The sequence below is a fragment of the Plasmopara halstedii genome (genome assembly GCF_900000015.1).
Source record: "Plasmopara halstedii genome assembly, contig: Scaffold_2061, whole genome shotgun sequence".
Taxonomy (NCBI): domain Eukaryota; phylum Oomycota; class Peronosporomycetes; order Peronosporales; family Peronosporaceae; genus Plasmopara; species Plasmopara halstedii.
This window is the reverse complement of record NW_020188969.1, coordinates 1,774,276-1,791,561: the sequence shown is the minus strand read 5'-3', so window position 1 is coordinate 1,791,561 and position 17,286 is coordinate 1,774,276. Positions and strand designations below refer to the sequence as shown.

The following is a 17,286-nucleotide window of genomic DNA, read 5'->3' as shown; positions in this document are numbered from 1 at the left end:
ATTCTGTTGTGTTGAACTCATAACCTGTTGAACTAAATAGGTGGCCCGATACGCTACCCGATACGCTACCTCTGCGCAAAGTGCTGCAAATGTCAGATAGGAAGGAAGGGCCTAGTGGTTTGAAGGTAAGATTCCAAGTGAATGTATTTTGCTTATAGCTAGCTAATTATGCAAATCGTTGGGAGTTTCATTACTCCTCCTGGTTTACTTAGGTACGACTTTACTTGTTTCCAACAGAGGAAGCTAAGCTAAGGCCACCGACTTTACGCTCTTTCCAAGAACCAGATCATGCGTAGCGGATCGTATTCCGCTACTTTTGAGTAATAACGCCTTACCAAGGCAAACGAACACCTCTGTTCAAATTTGAAACTGTATTGAATTGTATTAGTTGCGGCAGAGCCGCCAATATCTACAACCCTAGCTTTTCCTAACTAATGTAGTGCTACCTAGTATATGTAGCAAAACCTAATAAGTATAGTAATATACATTACCACTGGCAATCCTGCCACGTCGTGGCTTCTTGTTACGGTGTAGCCACACCACTGTGTGCTTACACTAACTGTGTAATACACATTCATGTACGGTCGCACAATCTTGTGCAACCCGCCCATTCTTACAAGGGTACGTGTAACCCCGCTACACTCTCCCCCATTAGAATTGTGAATATCTGCATTTTGAATTTAACGGTCGCCTCATTCGAGACACGCGTGTCTGAGACACCTTTACGCTCCTAAGGACAACATTAAACCTTCTCCGCTCTATGAGCACTGTGTCTACGACACGCAAAACACCCAGTCTAGTTGGTTGAAGGGTGCCCGCGGGCAAAGCCCTTCTTCTGTTTCTGCAGAAGGTGCATCCCCAGAAAGTACGCCCGCGGCTTTAGGGGGAGCATATCCCAAGGCCTCGCCAACACAACGCAACAGAACGCACCGCACCGGGCGACGGATTTTCTCGTCGAGAACTTGGAGGAAGTCGACTACAAGTCGGGCATTAGTTTCTCAGCATGGGTGGACGAGGATACTGAAATACGCCAACGGCGTGACGTGAGCCCAGCTCAAACCTGCGGACATCATGCCCATTCCCCGACCTCTCGGTTCCTGGGGGAAATTGTATTATTACCAATCGCCTTGACGAAGCACAGGAGCAGCAACTGGAGGAGGCTCACAGGGCGGCTCTCCTGCGCTCGTATCCACGTTCGGTCTGAGACCTTCGTGTGGAATACGGCTTTCGCTCGGCGGATCTCGCTACTGACGCAAAAGACACGATAACTCGATTGTTAGGCATCTTAGTAGTCGGGCCTCCGGCCACTACACAAGCTAAGCTTGATCAGCAGAGAGCTCTTCGAACTCGCTTTTTGATATTCCACTTGACTTCATACTTAACAGGAGGTGCTCCTGCATTGCGAATTATCCCTGTGGTGCTCGCCCCTGGCGAAACCGCTGCAGATAATGAGGATCTTTTTGAGCGATGGGTGCAGCGGCACCGAAAACTTTCTTCGCTGTACAACTGATGGCAAAGTCAAAAGAAAGTGGACGTGCTCGTTGAGTGCTATCTTCGATTTGAATTTGTAAAACTTAAGGCGCAAAACGCTGACTTCGTGCGTATTGTCGCCCTGCGACATATGGAACAATGCATGACACTCCCGCGAGCTCTGTGGTTTCTCACACGGGTGAGTCTACGACCACAGCAACTCAGGGTCATAGCTTGAGATCAGCTCATGGCCCTCCGGCTTCTCGGGCTACTGCCGAAGAGCGCGGTCCGCAAGACGCAAGACGACTCGAAGCGTCATGTTCCTTCTGATCATAAGCGTCTACGACGTCTGGGTAGTCTTGCCGAAGTGGCATTTGAATTCCCTCGGAGTTTGGGTATCCCTGCCACCTCACAAAATATTGGTTTAAACCCCGACGACGTCGACCCACGAGGCGTTTCACGTGTTAGTGGACGCCACCATTCTCATCGAGAAGAATCGGCGGCGGACGAAGACAACTGGGTCAATCGCCTCCGGTGACTCGCGATGCTTTTCGAGCGTTGGATGACAAAGTCCGTCGTCATCGGCACTCTACCGAGCATCTCCCCGAGGTCGCCTACCGCTTGAGAAAGACCTCGATAGGCTGGAGCACTTTGTACACCAACTGCCTCGCGTTGAGGATTATCGTTCTTTGTGGAAGCGGCTCCTAGCCGTCGAGTAGGCGAATACGTCACTTCGTGTGGCGGTGGTGAGCCTTGTGCCGTTTGGAAACGGAATTTGTTGCACTCCGTGCTCAGAACCAGTTGCTGGTTCAACTTCTGGGTAGCTGAGCGCCTTTGGGTGCCGCCCCGACACCAACGCTTCCACGTTCACATGTGCCGGTACCCGGTACGGCTTAAGCATGCCCACACAAAATACCGGGTGGGTGCGCATCCTTCTTGGAAGGTTCAGCGTATACGAAGACCTCGTTTGGCCACGACCTCAAAAGATCCAATAAATCGAAGACGGAGATTCCTTTTTAAGTCAGCAGAAACTGCATGTGTACGAAGGTTTCAGCATTTAACAAAACCAGGTTTCCGACTTCAATGTTCTTAACATTTTTTCTTCCTTTCTGTCTGCAGATTTCTTCTACATGTCTTGGCTTTCAGCCGTCGCATCACAAACGTGTCGTAAGACCCTTAGTCTAGTTTACGCACTTTGAGGGGGCTGGCATCAGCTAGCCGCTCGGCTATTCATCCCCCACCAAGCTTTGAGCCATGGGATGGCGGCTTCATCGGGACGCAAAATTAACAAGCCCGTTCACGTAGAATGGCGTGTAACCAGTAGACGCATGCACTGCATTGTTCAGAACAAACTCCACAAGTGGCAGCGCGGCACTTCAGAGCTTTGGCGTCTCAGCGCAGACGATGCGAAGAACGTCTTCAACGACGCAATTCACGCGCTCAGTTTGACCATCGGCCTGCGGATGGTCCGCTGTTGACATAGTCAACTTGGCGCTCAGCTTCCTGAAAATAACCGATTAAAACTTGTTAAGCGCGGGTCTCTATCAGATACAACTGACTCCGGGGGTCCATGCTGTCGAATGATTCGATTGACAAACAGCGTCGCTGTACCCACACCGTCTATAGTGCCCGGCACTGCCGCGAGATGAACCATCTTGTTGAAACGGTCCACAAAGATCGCTACATCCGTGTTGTCTGTCGAGTCCTTCGGTAGACCAAACACAATGTCCACTCATAGAATGCTGACACCCGGAGGGTACCGGTAAGCTGGTCAGCAGCACCGCCGCATTCGGAAAACGTTTCACCCTCTGACACGATTCACACGTGTGCACATATGTGCTCGTTCATTTGTACAGCTTGGCCCACCAGTTGAAGCAATATGCCGAGCTGTATGTCCTCTCACGATCGAGATGGCCGTTGAGTGGGGTGTCGTGGGCCTCATAGAGGATACGATATTTCAAATCCTCATCGTGAGGAACCACCATTCGTGGCGTATCCGTTAAATTCGATGTTATACAACAGCAAATCGTTACTCAGCAAATATCATTAACCGTGCGCACAAACGCGCCGACAATTTCTTGTTCGAGGTTCCAAACCCCTTGTTCCAGATAGCCTGTAGCTGAGCTACACACATACTTTCACCCGCATATGCGGCGCGGATCAAATCCGTCACTGACCGTGGTATGAGCAAGCTCATAGTCCGGTCTGCATGACACAATTAGCCAAAGCATTCTACCTAAATTTCAATTTGAAGTTATATTATTAGTGGAGTTTTGATTGCGACGTACCTCGTCCTCAAGAGCTCGAAAAGCATCGCGACGGCGATCGGCCCAGTCGTCTTCGTCCGCCGCCAACTCTTCTCGACGAGATTGGTGGTGCCCACTATCACGTGGAACGTCTTGTGGGTCGAAGTCGTCACCAGGGTCAAATCCAGTATCTTGGAAGTGGCGGGGATATTCCCGACTTCGAGAACTCGTGGGGGGCTGAAGTGCCACTTCGGCAAGACTCCTTTAAATGTCGTGGACCTTCTGATCATAGGAATCATGACGTTCCGCGTCGTTGTACGTCCCGCGCTCCTCGGTAATAGCCAGGGAGGCCGAAGAACTATGAACTGAGCTCATCCTTTCGTTCTGGCAGATGCGGTTGCAGACTCACACCTGTGAGAGACCGCAGAGCTCGCAGTGGAATGAGTTATCAATCCATACGTCACAGGGCGACATCCCGAAGGAACACGGCGTTACGCCTTGGGTATGGCAAGCTCAGACCAAAGATGGCGTTTATTGCACGCGTCCACCTCCTAGTGGCCTAACTGTAAGTTGTTCAGCGACGAAAGTTTCTGGTGCCACTGCACCCAACCCTCAAAAAGCTTTTCATCATCTGCAACGTTTTCGCCAGGGGTGAGCACCACAGAAATTGTCCACATCGCAAGTACAGGAGTGCCTCCTCTTTGAGCACGAAGTCGAGCGCGGTACCTATCCATTGAAATTTCTTGATGAACCAAGAAGTGAGCTAGAAGAGCTATTCATTCGTCAAGCTCGGCTTGTGTAGTCGCCGGAGGAGCCGATCACGTAGACGCCTTACGATCAAGTGATCGCATCTTTCACTTCTGTAGCGGAATCCACCGAGCGGAAGCCGTATTCGTCACGCTGTCAGCAGCTGAGATATCATGTCACATACCTTTGTAGTGCTTCCAGACGTGCTACAGCGTTCCTGATTGAATCACGAGGCTCAACGACCGACCATGGATGCGCGCGCGTGGGAGCCTCCCTAAGGACAGCATCTAGCTGCTGGTTCTGTGCCTCGTCGAGGTCATTGGTAATGGCATCACATCCCCCGGAAGTCGAGATTTTAAGAATCGGACACGGCGTCCGCAAAGTTCAAGCATGGCCCACGTCGCGCTGCTGGAGCATCTCGCCCTCTTTTTCTTTCCATCCTGGGAAAGGAGTCACCGCCTCGTTGTCGACTTCCTCCACATCCACGACGAGGTAATCCGTCGCCCGTGGCGGGCGCAGTGCGCGGTCAAGAGTAGGCATTGCGTCTGTACCGTTGGTCGTGCGAGCCTGTTGCTGGCAATACGCTGCGCGGTACTCGGCTACCGAGAGCTTGGACTGCGCTTCCCTTGAAGCCGCGGACGTGCCGTCCGAAATTTCACCGCGTGCAGGAGACGTAGAAAAGCTCTGTTCGCACGCGTCTCGGTACCAGCGAGGCTGGGTGTCTTCTGTGTCCCCAACACAATGCTCATTAAGCAGAGAATTCGTGAAAAAGGTCCTGGTGATGCTGTGATATCTTAAACTCGAGCCTCATTCGAGGCGAAAGTTGAATATGAGCTGTATGTGCTAACAATACTGATGGTACCGTGCCCTTGTATGAAGAGTGTGGGTCACACTTAAACAACAAGTCAGTGCGTGGCTGGACTGCCAGTAGTTATACATTTAATTAGAGTCTTCTATATAAATAGGAAAGCCTCTATATTAAGATAAACGCAGCTTTGCCGCAAATAAACCGAGGAATACGGTTTACGTTTTGTACAGAAGAGTGAAGTTAAGGCTGCAATTACTCTTCGAGTAAGTTTTGATCCGCTACACGCGTACTGGTTCTAAGTATGAAACAAAGGTCACCGACCGACTTCAACCAGTCTTCCTCCAAGCGAAAGAGCTACGGCAGCCCCGCTGCAGTTGACCTACATCAAAGGGAGAAAAGGTGAAGTGATATTTGTTATTATAGCCAATAGGCTACTAACTTCCGTAACCTGATAAGTACTTCCAGTTCTGATACATTAAAACTGAAAGGAGATATTACGAATACAGGGTGTTCAGCACACAAAGCATGTGGTCCACACAACATCTATATTTGAATTGGCTCATAGCACCACGCCTACTCAAATGTGGGCTTACCCATATTCTTAGAATTTTATGCAACTCTTCGTTAAATTGTTCTTTCGCTCTTCGTCACGCTCTGTCCAGCCTTGCTAGAGTGACAAAGAGCACGCTTGCTCCACATGAGATCTTCAACACCATCAAATTGGGATAGTTTTCCAGAACCAGGTCAGTCAGCGCATTTGCGGTATCGTGAATTTCATCGTCACAATGACTTTAATGATAGACCTGGTGGTTCCACCGTAAGGATCGACGAACTCTTTGTCGCGATCGATGACTCGAGTCGCGTAATTTTGCGCCATCGGACCGATCGCTCGTGCTGGAGGTGAAACACGAAGCCTCACGTATGTACCATACGTTCAGTAATCCAATCTGGATTCCATCCAGACAATCGACACTCGATTCTGGGCATGGTTATATACGACCAAATCCGTGGACATCTAGCGTTTGCAAAGAGGAAGCACCGCAGCAGACCTGTTAAAAGTACGCGATATGCGCTTTTGATTTGCGTATTTGACAGCACAGAATCGGGATCAGTCCGATATCAAGGATGCTGGTGAGGAACGCTCGGTCATCAGTCGGCTTCACGACGAGAGGGACAAAGGGGGATGAAGAAATCACAGCTTCCCTAAGCGAATTCTGTCTTTGGGCCCATATCGAACGCGCGAACGATACTGGGACGGTCGCGAAAAATGCAAGTACGATGCCCCCACGTATTCTCGATAGATAGATACCCCAGCCATTTCATCAAGAGCTCCTTTTGATCGCGAACATCCCTCTCCACCTTCACGATCTCGACGTGATAGTATCGACTTCCTTATCGGTCTAGAAAAGGGGGAGGTGCCCGGAGCGGTCATCCCATCTGCATCTTCTGTGGCTGGTCCACAGTCTTCGTCCGCCTTAATAATTGGTGGAGGAGCCCCTCTCGCTGATGAACCAGCTGGTGATCAAGGTGACCAATTAGGTGTCGTTGACGCTACCGCGCGTGAAGCACAATCGGCAGGTCGTTCGCGAAGTCCGCGATTTCGCATGGCGTCATGGACATTCGCCTGATGACGCAATCGATAATCATATTCATCGAAGCAGGCTCTGCAAGTTGTTTCCCTCCTGCTTCGGCTGCTTCCGCTGATGATGTGGGGCCTCCTTTCAAACGATCTCGTTCTATTTCGGGCGTTCCCAATTTTTCTAGTCAGTCTGAGGGAGATGCTTAGGCGACGACGCCGAGGGGTTAAATATTCGACTCTCGTGTTGAAGTCGTGGCTCTAACTATAGCCACTTTCGAATAAGGCCGCGGTACATCCAGGTTAAAATTCGCGTCGTCGCGATGGTAATGCTGGAGGAGCTTTACGTAGAACGTTGAACGGGTTCTTAGTCAGCTTGGCAGATCGATAGTGCGAGCGTTTCCATGGCATGACACTTTTCAGAACAGGCCGATCAAGCAATGTAATAGCTTCAAACCTCCCAAGCTTGAGACCGCATCGTTAGATAGGATCTGAGTACTACTTAGTACTACAACTTAATACACAATCCCCAACAATAATATTTTTTTGCCTTGACGACCTCGTCTATCTGCGATTTCCTACGACCCGCAAAGTTGGGACACTTGCAGCAATGGGTCTCGCAATTGTCTTGCGATTATGCTGCATCCAACTCGACAAACCATCGTGAGAGAGGATCGCTCTCTCCGCCACGGTACAAAGATATGTTAAGTTTCAGATGCGTCATTCTGTAAGAAGAATCAGGGGTTGCGAACTGCTTCCAAGATTGCATAATCTCATGATGCATGAATATGATGGCCACATGCTTCTGATCATGCGGAGAATACGACTGAAGTCAACTGACTTCAGCAGCTTTTCCGATGACTTCTCGCATCCGCTCCAGTGCCATCCACTCATGTGAAGACGAACGACGAACCATCTCAGTCGTCAACACCTCAGTTTGCGGTACTGATGGACCCAACTTCCTCCATGTCGCTCAGAGAAGGACAAGTGTAGTGTTTGAGCAGGAATGTGTGACGTGCTAATCAGCCGCGTCCTAAAACAAAGAACCGAGTGTCGTTGAGAAGACAGCTTGAAGTGCTACATATGCAAGAGCGCTGTTTACACGGGTCACTCAAACACTAGACACACGCTTGTGCGACGAGGAAGCGATTCCGACGTGGAGAGAGAAGGTCGGTCTCGACTTGAATGGAAAAAGAACGGCTTAAGATCTAAAGGGTAAACTTGCAACTGGAGTAAAATGAGTAAATGAATTCGAGCTACATGCGAAACACCTCAAGTCCTCCTAGAATTTCTACTAATAACACCTTGAGTTCCTGAGTTATGAAATCAAGGGTGTACTGATGTTTAATCCCAGCTTAAAATTATACATGATCGTGAAAAGCACACTGCTCGAGCTTTAAAAAGCTTGAATTTCAACTTTAGTGGAAAGTATCAAGTGAAAGTGACTGCCATACGCCACCCACTTCGAAAGGCAGAGACACGTCGGACTCGTCATCAGTACAGATCCTCATGTAGGAACTAGTATTCTGTATCAAACAGAATGTTTGTGGTTTCATATTATATGTCACGTATGCATTTGGAAGCACCATACTGCCATCTTGTTTATATTGATTTCCACATTGCATACAGAAGGTAGATAGATGTATCCTCATGTAATGGCTAGGTGTAGCATGCCTCACCTTGAGACCGCGGATCACTGCCGTACTTGCCTTCCAAGCTATGCCGACGATTGATAGCAACATTCTTGCTAATCAAACCATACCGTTTGACGCCTTAAATCAGAGCTATTGTAATTTTATGCTCGCGTCAAAAGCGCATCTCCTTTCCTTGAGGTAAATAATTTACCCGCGAACGATTTACAAGGTAAGAAATGTGTCATAAATAACTTTTTCGACTCTTAGTTAATTAAAGTTCAAACCACCCCATACCGAGGATATTGTCATATCTTAAAACCGGACGAAACAAGTCAAACTCTGCAAGAAAGCTCAACATATCTACCACGTATCTGTTGGAAACGAGTTAAGCAACCTAAGTAAACCAGTAGGAGTTATAAAACTCCCAACCATTTGCATAATTACATAGCTACAAGCAGAATACATTTACTTGGAAACTCACCTTCAAACCACCAGGTCCTTCCTTCCTATTTGTCATTTACAGCACTTTGCGCAGAAGTAGCGTATCGGGCCACCGATTTAGTTCAAAAATATCCCCGATGTAAAAAGGCACTGGTATTGAATCCATATTTGACATCTTCAGTGCCTCTGCAAACTGTCGGTTGTTTCGGACAGTAGTGCGTCGTACGCACTCGCATTACGCTCTTAATATTTCAGGATTTATCACAGCTTCACGAAGCCCAATATTTAGTATAACATCTAAACGCCGAACTTTCAAGAGAGAGTGGCTCATTTTAAATCTGGCTTCCATTGACCACACCCGGCTTCTTCGTAGTAGGCAAAAGATTTTGACTGGGACTCGAAGCGTTCCCGCGATGAGTTTGGCGTATGGGTCTGCGTTGAAGCCCGACCCTTCATTCCCATCAGCCGGAATAGAAGGGGGCACGTATGATCAGATATCAAATACTTTCACAAATGTAACATCCGCCATTCCCAAGGGACTGTCAGCAACCAAGATATATTTCTCCTCGTATGGTTGATTTTCTTTGCCTCTGGCGTTCCCAACAACCTTTTTCCTTCGTACTTCAACTGAGCCTTGCGGTATAGAAACTATACTTGGCGTGCAAGTCGACAATCAACAATTCCATGAATGAGGCAGAATATGCGCATGAGGTCTCGATTCGAGCCACAAAGCTCAAAAGTCCTCCATGCGACTAATTTGTTACCTTTTCTAAGAGTGGGTCTGCTGCAATAGCGCCAACCATAGACATTGTCCGCCACTTTTTGCCCCTCCGACGGGTGGACAAAATTTTGAAACGCACTCGATAAGGCAGTGTAAACATGTCTCTTCAAATTGACTTTTGCCAGAAATGCCTTCTACAGAGGGTTCGCAAATACGTGTCCATTATAATGCATGGCTTCCTAGCTTTTAAATCGACCAATATGCGATGTGTCTCCGTCTAGAGCATGACCGAATTCATGGCCAGCAGATTATGCATCCACTAACGCCTGATAAAGGAGCTCCCTGATTTGTCTCATCAGCGCGTACTCATATGCCTCCAAGCGAGTCATCATCGCTTCTGACCAATTGAAGACATGACGTGTCTACTTGTCCCGAAGACAGATAAATCGTGTCCTATCATCGCAACAGATACAGCTTATTATGACTCGGTCGTCAAATTGAGGGCAAGTTCTTCCAAACGCAACGAGGTTGCTGTGCACCTTGCATTTGTAAAAATTTGACTCAAAGAGACCACATTCACAAGCGCGCGGAAAAAGGATTCGTACGCTCAGCCCTTTGGACTTGAATGTATCGTACCAACTGTTGGTAAGTACTGGTAAGTTTAATACACATTAGCAAACTCTTTCTTACGTTATAAGAGGATTATCTTCGCGCGCATCCCCATCACGATTAGGTGTGGAACCGAAAGGATAAATTGTTTTTTAGGCCTGAACATAAAGGGGAAAAAACTTTGTGAACAATTGAACAATGGCACAGAAGTGCAGCAAAGCTCCATTTAGTGTTTGCACATTAAATTACCCGTACGATGTATACATGTATACATTCAAAAATTTTCAGTCTTGACTGCATCTAGCAACAAATTCTCAAGCGCGAGGAAAAATTCGTTAGGCGGACGTCGACTGAGCACACCTATTTCGATGTCACCATGCTGTTCGTCAAATTCATTGAGCTTGAACGTGTATGGAATACCGACGCATTTGCATGCACCTTGTATAGCAAGCTCAAGACGTGAAGGCTGCTGGAAGCAACCGTCACGTGTCATATAATTTCCCATCCAGTACAGCGTCTTACCATTCGTAGCTGCCAATTTTAAAAAGAGTGAGCAAATCTTAAGTGTGATCACGCACTCTTCGCGAATACCCAACACGCGCAAAAGTTTAGCATCTTTTTCGGCGTCAAGTGATTCGATGTACTGCAAGGCCGTATTTGAAAGAGGTTCACGAATTTGCGGGTACTTAAGCCAGTCAAAACATGCTTCGGACAGATGAAACCAACTTGGGAGGATACATCCGTGATCGATTGGTACCATCGTGTAAGGCTTCTTTTCGCCAATCAGCAGGATATTGCCTGGATGTCGGTCCGTATTAAACACACGTATGTCTAATAAAGCAATGCGGTGAATCTGTTCTACCGAAGCAAACTCGCAAGCTTTCTCAAGGTCGAAGGGCATACCAAAGCACTCCATGCTTCCGATATTAGTTGACATAAAACGTTGAACAGCGCCTTGTTTGGCTCGACCCACACTAGATAGTCGCAATTGTGCAACAGCTGTAGGTGGTACTCCACTAAAGCCATTGCTCCGTGAATCAAGCACGTAGGCTGCTTCCTCACGAACAGCCCCTTCACCTGCATAAAGACCTTCTCGAACGAATCTTTCCTCCTCAACAGGCTTAAAAAGCGCAAGTTTCTGACCGCTAGATCGAGACTGCACTGCATAAACACCACCTTCACCCTCACTTACACGGTCTGCAAAACCATCGGCCGTTGTGCTCAACACTGCTACGTCCCAAAGCATGTTGCGGCGTATGCCACTTCTAGAACTCATACGCTGTAGCCTTAACTTTGCGATGAAACCGTCTTTGCCTTGTTGAGCCAGCTCATTTACATCGACGTACACATCATCGGCTGCAATAATGACATTTGCAGGCGAAGCTGAATGCAAGCGCTGTAGTTGACTTTGGTGATAGTGTCCACCGAAGATTTTGTACACTGCAATGCATTTTTCACCAACTTGGCAGCCCAAGTGTAATCCTTGGGCTACCTCCTGCACCATCACCTTTTCATCTTTGCTGAAGTAATCGGGAAACATGATAATTTGGCCACAATCATCGGCACCAAATTCAAAAAGTTCCTGAAACAGAGATGCATGCTTGACATGACTCAACGATGTCTCAATTGTAGACACCTGTAGTTGTTTTGATGGTGATGACATCGTGGAAGCATATACTGATTTTGTACTGCCATTTGACTGTCCTAAACAGGAAAGAGCAGGTTTCTGGGGTGAGCTGCTGAGATCAAGCAGTTTGAAGTTCTCGGTCATTTTGCAATAGCTTGAGCAGCTATCAGCTAATCGTCCACTGATTTCCATGTCTTGCGATTGAGAGTGCGAATCATTTTTTGCCGTAGTTCCGTCATCTGATTGAACTCCAGTGCAGATCTCAGTCTGGTTACATATATTTTCTTTATAGCTCTTTTTGAGTGCTTCAATGCGACTGTTCTGGTTAGAAATTGCAGAGCTGAAGGGCCAGATTATCGCTTGCCGCCAGCGTGGTCGCAAGGAAACATGCGGTGCTCGTGATACTGCCTTTGAAAACCTTTGCGTACTGCAGACAAGATGCAGGAGGCTTTGTGACAGATTGCTTGACATCATAGAGATGGTTTCTTCGTTACGACGCGCCATATTAACTACCATAGCTGACTTAAGGTATTGACGTCGCTAGCCCGATATCCAACACCTGTCACTGTATAAAACGTCGAGACGGGAGATCGAGAGAAACTCGACAGCAATGTCACTTCGCTCGCCGCTTGGACGACGGATCTGCGCAACCCTTTTCTAGATGCGAAATAACTACATGGAGCGATTTCTAGGGACGCGTAGCCTATAATTGCACTTCATTGTAGCGGATACAACCAGAAACAAAGCACGTTGAAGCGTTGGACCAGTGGCTGATTGGGTAAAACTTCCGCTGATGATCTGAAGCACGGTCCAAAAATGTACACAGATATATATTAAGAATTTCACATGGAATATTACTATCAATTGAAGTAAGTGGTAAGAAGACAATGATCAAAAGTGAATGTCAGATTACACATGCTTGTCTGAGCGTAACATCTCTGATTTGGTGCGTATAAAATTTTGCAAACAGCTGCATGCTGCACTTTATATTACCACCTACTGGCCAAATTGTTCAATCGTAGTGCTACATCTATTTGGTGACAATAGTCGTTTTTCCATCCTTCCCTTTATGGGATAGAATATGTACATTCGGTGCCATATATTCAACAATTAAATCCCCCACGTTAAGCGCCGTTAACGACGCGCGACCGTCGAAGAGTGTTCTATCTTTCGCTTACAATACCTATTTATCTGAAATCTACACGCTACCTCTGTCCATCAACACGTAGTCAGGAGTGGAAGCGGCTTCTGAAGTCCAACACGCCATTCCATTTCCCATGATCACACCGTCGAATATTGCTGGAAGTATTGGTGGAGCCATCAACATGACCGCTTGCAGTGTTGCACCTTCATGGAATACGCAGCCTCCAATCGCACGTTTGGCAACTGTAACTTTAAAGCAACTCAGTGGATTCAGCATGCGCAATTTGTCGATTCACGGCACGAGCGGCGACGCGTTGCTTAGCGTGTACTTCAAACTAGGTAGGATAGCGCTTATTGAGAATCTTACAAGATGGTACCTTGTTGCTGGAAACTGAAATAATCTGCAGTGATAGACGGACGAATCGTGTACAAGAGTGAGGTAGCTTGTAATACGCTCAACCCAGTGTGGGTTCCATTCCACGATGGACTTCTTGGAGATGAAATGGTTATGAGTGGCGGTACAAGATTCGATATAATTGTTGTGCATGTTCATGACCGCATGACGACAAAAAGAATGCGACGCAAGTCGTGTTCCATGAGTGGTCGGTTGTCATTCGGAGACGACCAACCAATCAACAATTCGCGGTCATTTGCGGATGCCAAATACAGTTCCGACGATGTCGGTGACGCTACTTTGATAAACAAGCTGACAGACAAGGCACCACAGACTGACGTAAACAACCCCCACGAGGTGGTGTCTGCCGTGTTTGAAGAAGACCTTATAAGTATGAGCTTTGACGTTTTAGAGCTCGAACCGCTTCCTGTCGCTCTTTCGGATCTGATGAATTTACCTCTGAACACTAGCCTATTTGAATTTACAGGCTGCACATTTGTGCATCGCGAAGTGCTTGAATTTCTGGTTGAAAAGGGTGTGATCGCACCTAAGCATTCCAGAAGAAAAGGGTCAGCGATTCCCTTAAAAGACTATAGTCTGCATGAGGGTGTGGATGCTCTAGAACGCATTTTGACCACACGTCAAAAGATAACAGACTTAAATAAGTCGAATGCAGTGCTTAAAGAACGCATTCGGAATCAACTACTACACTCTCGGCAGCGCATCCTACGCGAGCAGCAACGTATAGCCCTGGAGGAGCGCGTTCGACGAGCAAGAGTGCAAGTCGCAGAAAAGCAGCATACATTAGCGCGTATTAAAGCCGTGATGCAGGACGAACGCAGGACTTTTGAAACAGACATTCACGTTCCAAAGGCTTTGTTGAGCACCATGCAAATGAGTTTGCGTTACAAGGACGAGCGCCAGAATATCCTCGAGCGTCGATGTGAAGTCTTGCGTGCAGCGCATAAGATCCGATCAAGGCAAGCTATGCTTGTCAAGCAACTCGGTACTGTGTATCCTATCGAGTATGTTGGTGCTGGTGAGTACAGCATTCGCGGTATCAGGATCGCTAATTCTGACCTTTCGGGTGGCGGGAGAAATGACGAAGAGATGATCTCTACCGCTTTAGGATACATTGCACACCTCGTCTTTATGCTAAGCAAGTACCTTCATGTAAATCTTCGCTACCGTGTGGTCCCCTACTCATCTCGGTCTTTCCTAAAGGATGAGATCAATGACCCAAGTGGTGAGTACCCATTGTACAAACGAGGAGTCGAGAAAGAACGTCATGAAAAGGCAATTCGTTTTCTTCGCAAGAACGTGGAGCAGGTATGGCGATTGTCAGCTCTTCAATATTCTTTAAGATATCGCCTCTAATACTACGTTATTGGTGCTCTTAGTTGTTGTTTGCACGAAGTCTGGACCCCACGTTAGAAGCCCCAATTTTAGCTCGACTTAAAGAGCTTACAGATGCCGAAAGCGCATGGCTTGCCATCGATCGTAACTTAAGCAACAACGTAAATAGTAGTAACAGCACCGACACGGGCACCATTGTAGCCAGGTAGACTAAATTTATTGCGATGCGAGGCATGTTGCAAAAATACGTTTGGGATCTGATGCGATCAGCAGATGACCACTTGAAAGTTGCTCGCTCAATGGAAGTAGACGCTATCACCATTTAGCGATATGTGCAATGTCTTGCACATCTTTCCATCTCATAGCTTTGAATTCGCGATAGTTTTAGGATAGTGTGTATTGTACCAGTGATGCGCGATATCTTCACGCGTGCATATCCAGACATCTTGGACGCTCTGGACGGCGTCTAAGAAGCGAATCAAAGCAGCGAATCGGCCTGGATGGCCTACTATGCGGCAGTGTAAGCCGACCGACATCATTTTTGGTCGTCCAGCGATTCCTTCAGCTAGCAAAACATCGAAAGAATCTTTGAGATGCGTATAGAACTGGTCTCCAGAGTTAAAACCGTGAAGAGAAACAAACTTCATGTCGTTGTTAGTGAGAGTGTATGGAATCACCAAATGCGGTCGTCCAAACTCTGTGTTCCAATAAGGTAGATCGTCATTGTAAGCGTCCGAATCATACAAGAAACCACCTTCCTCAACCACTAAACGACGAGTATTGACATTTGGCTTGCCTTGGTAGAAACCTATCGGACGTTTTCCCAACAGCTTCTCATGAACAGCAACAGTTTTACGAATATGCTCGCGTTCTGTCGCCTCGTCCACACTTTGATAGTCGATCCAGCGATATCCGTGACTGGCAACTTCCCACTTGGCGTCCTTCATGGCCTGTGCGACCTCTGGGTTCTGCTCAAGCGCACGGCCTACGGCATAAACGGTGAGAGGAATTCGACGCACTGTGAAGGCATGATGCAGCCGCCAAAATCCTGCACGACTGCCGTACTCGTACAAGGACTCCATGTTCATGTGACGCTGGCCCATGTAAGGCAAGGCACCAACGATGTCTGACAGCAGATGTTCGGATGAGACGTCGCCGTTCAAGATACAATTCTCGCCACCCTCTTCATAATTGAGCACAAACTGCAACGCTAACTTTTTACCATTCGGCCACTTGGGGTCTAGCCCATTGGCGCCGTAGCCCACCAAGTCACGAGCCCCAGTATTTTCAGCCATGGTTGTTAGTGTGATTTTTATTTAAGTCGACAATCACAATCTGCTTCACGTCAAAATCCAACAATCTGCTTCACGTCATACATAATCCAACAATCTGCTTTACGTCATTTTGCACGGGCATTCTAATACTCAAAGAGCTTCACATTTGGCGTAAATGCAAAGCGCATACGGGCAATCGACTTGATTACACAAAGAAAGACGTGAGAAGTTTTGATTGTCTACGTTGGCAGCTTTTAAGATTCTAGTCGACGACACATAAAGCGAGATCGTTTTTTTATTGTTGCAAGATAGTTAGTTAAGTATAAACATATTTAGAGAGAACTATGTGATTTATGGAATATCTTGGCTTTCGAAACGTAGGAAATCAGTTTTCTTGAAAGATATCCATACAACACGGGACGACAATTGCGTCATATATCTGATCGAGAATTGCAAAGAACTGCCCGTTCTTAGTGCATAGAATTCAACGAAGGAATGAGCCACAGTGGTACAATGCACCATTTCCAGCGAGCGAATGAAGTGTGTTACATTGTCTGCACACTAATGACATGACACATAAGATTTGTCCTTGGTAGCTAGCTATATTTGAATCCCCTAGCGGTTGTTTGCATCGTGCACTAACACTTGTTTGGATCAAACTTGGGTTTCACATGCCCTAGTATGAGGTGTGTGGGTCACACAAAATGGTGTGATCACACAATGGGTAGCACTAAAATACAAGAAGTCAGTACGTGGCTGGACTGCCAGCCTTCTGTTTAAAACGTATCTGTGTCAAAGCCGCCTATATCTAAATCTATAGAATTTCCTATCTATATAGCAAAACCTGACTAATGTAGTGAACTAGCCTTGGGTCGAGGTTGCAATCACTCTTGGAGTAAGTGTATCGGCTCCCGCTACAATCGTTCCGGTTCTAAGTATAGAACGAAGGTCACCGACCTTGACCAAGCTTCCTCTAAACAAAGAGTTACGGCAGCCCCGCTGCACTCGTAGTCAATCTACGTCTGATTCGTTTAGACTGATCCTCTGTAAGGACAGAACAGTTTTCCTCTTTACCCCAGGGCATGCAGGACGGGCTTAACAAGCTGATGTCCTTGATTGGCCCTGAGGGCGTGCAACACCTTGCGGCGCAAGACCCCGAGGCAATCGGTGCGTGTCCCGAGGCGTGTTCAAAGTACGAAAAAGCGCTGCTAGAACACCTGCAGCAGAAGATGTCTGCAGC

The 17,286-nt window shown here is 47.3% G+C and overlaps 4 protein-coding genes across 4 annotated transcripts in view; 2 read left to right on the top strand and 2 right to left on the bottom strand.

The window, feature by feature from the left end:
* Positions 1-10,526: 10,526 nt before the first annotated feature.
* PHALS_02893 (Sporangia induced phosphatidyl inositol kinase (PIK-E1)) lies at positions 10,527-12,071 on the bottom strand (the record flags this gene model as incomplete). Its single annotated transcript, XM_024717355.1, has 1 exon — positions 10,527-12,071. One exon carries the CDS (start codon positions 12,069-12,071, stop codon positions 10,527-10,529), a length of 1,545 nt encoding a protein of 514 aa, XP_024582862.1.
* Positions 12,072-13,156: 1,085 nt separating this feature from the next.
* PHALS_02892 (uv radiation resistance-associated protein) lies at positions 13,157-14,981 on the top strand (the record flags this gene model as incomplete). The annotated part of the gene is made up of 3 exons (XM_024717354.1): positions 13,157-13,361; positions 13,430-14,745; positions 14,817-14,981. The coding sequence occupies 3 exons, from the start codon at positions 13,157-13,159 to the stop codon at positions 14,979-14,981; spliced, it is 1,686 nt and encodes a 561-aa protein (XP_024582861.1).
* Positions 14,982-15,131: 150 nt separating this feature from the next.
* On the bottom strand, positions 15,132-16,067 carry PHALS_02891 (urate catabolism protein; the record flags this gene model as incomplete). The annotated part of the gene is made up of 1 exon (XM_024717353.1): positions 15,132-16,067. One exon carries the CDS (start codon positions 16,065-16,067, stop codon positions 15,132-15,134), a length of 936 nt encoding a protein of 311 aa, XP_024582860.1.
* A 1,061-nt stretch (positions 16,068-17,128) lies between these two features.
* PHALS_02890 (uncharacterized protein) overlaps positions 17,129-17,286 on the top strand; it is a gene marked incomplete at both ends in the record, with an annotated part of 5,406 nt that continues 5,248 nt past the window's right edge. Inside the window, one exon of the mRNA XM_024717352.1 lies at positions 17,129-17,213. Coding sequence (XP_024582859.1) covers positions 17,129-17,213 — 85 coding nt within the window. The remainder of the gene's footprint in view (positions 17,214-17,286) is intronic.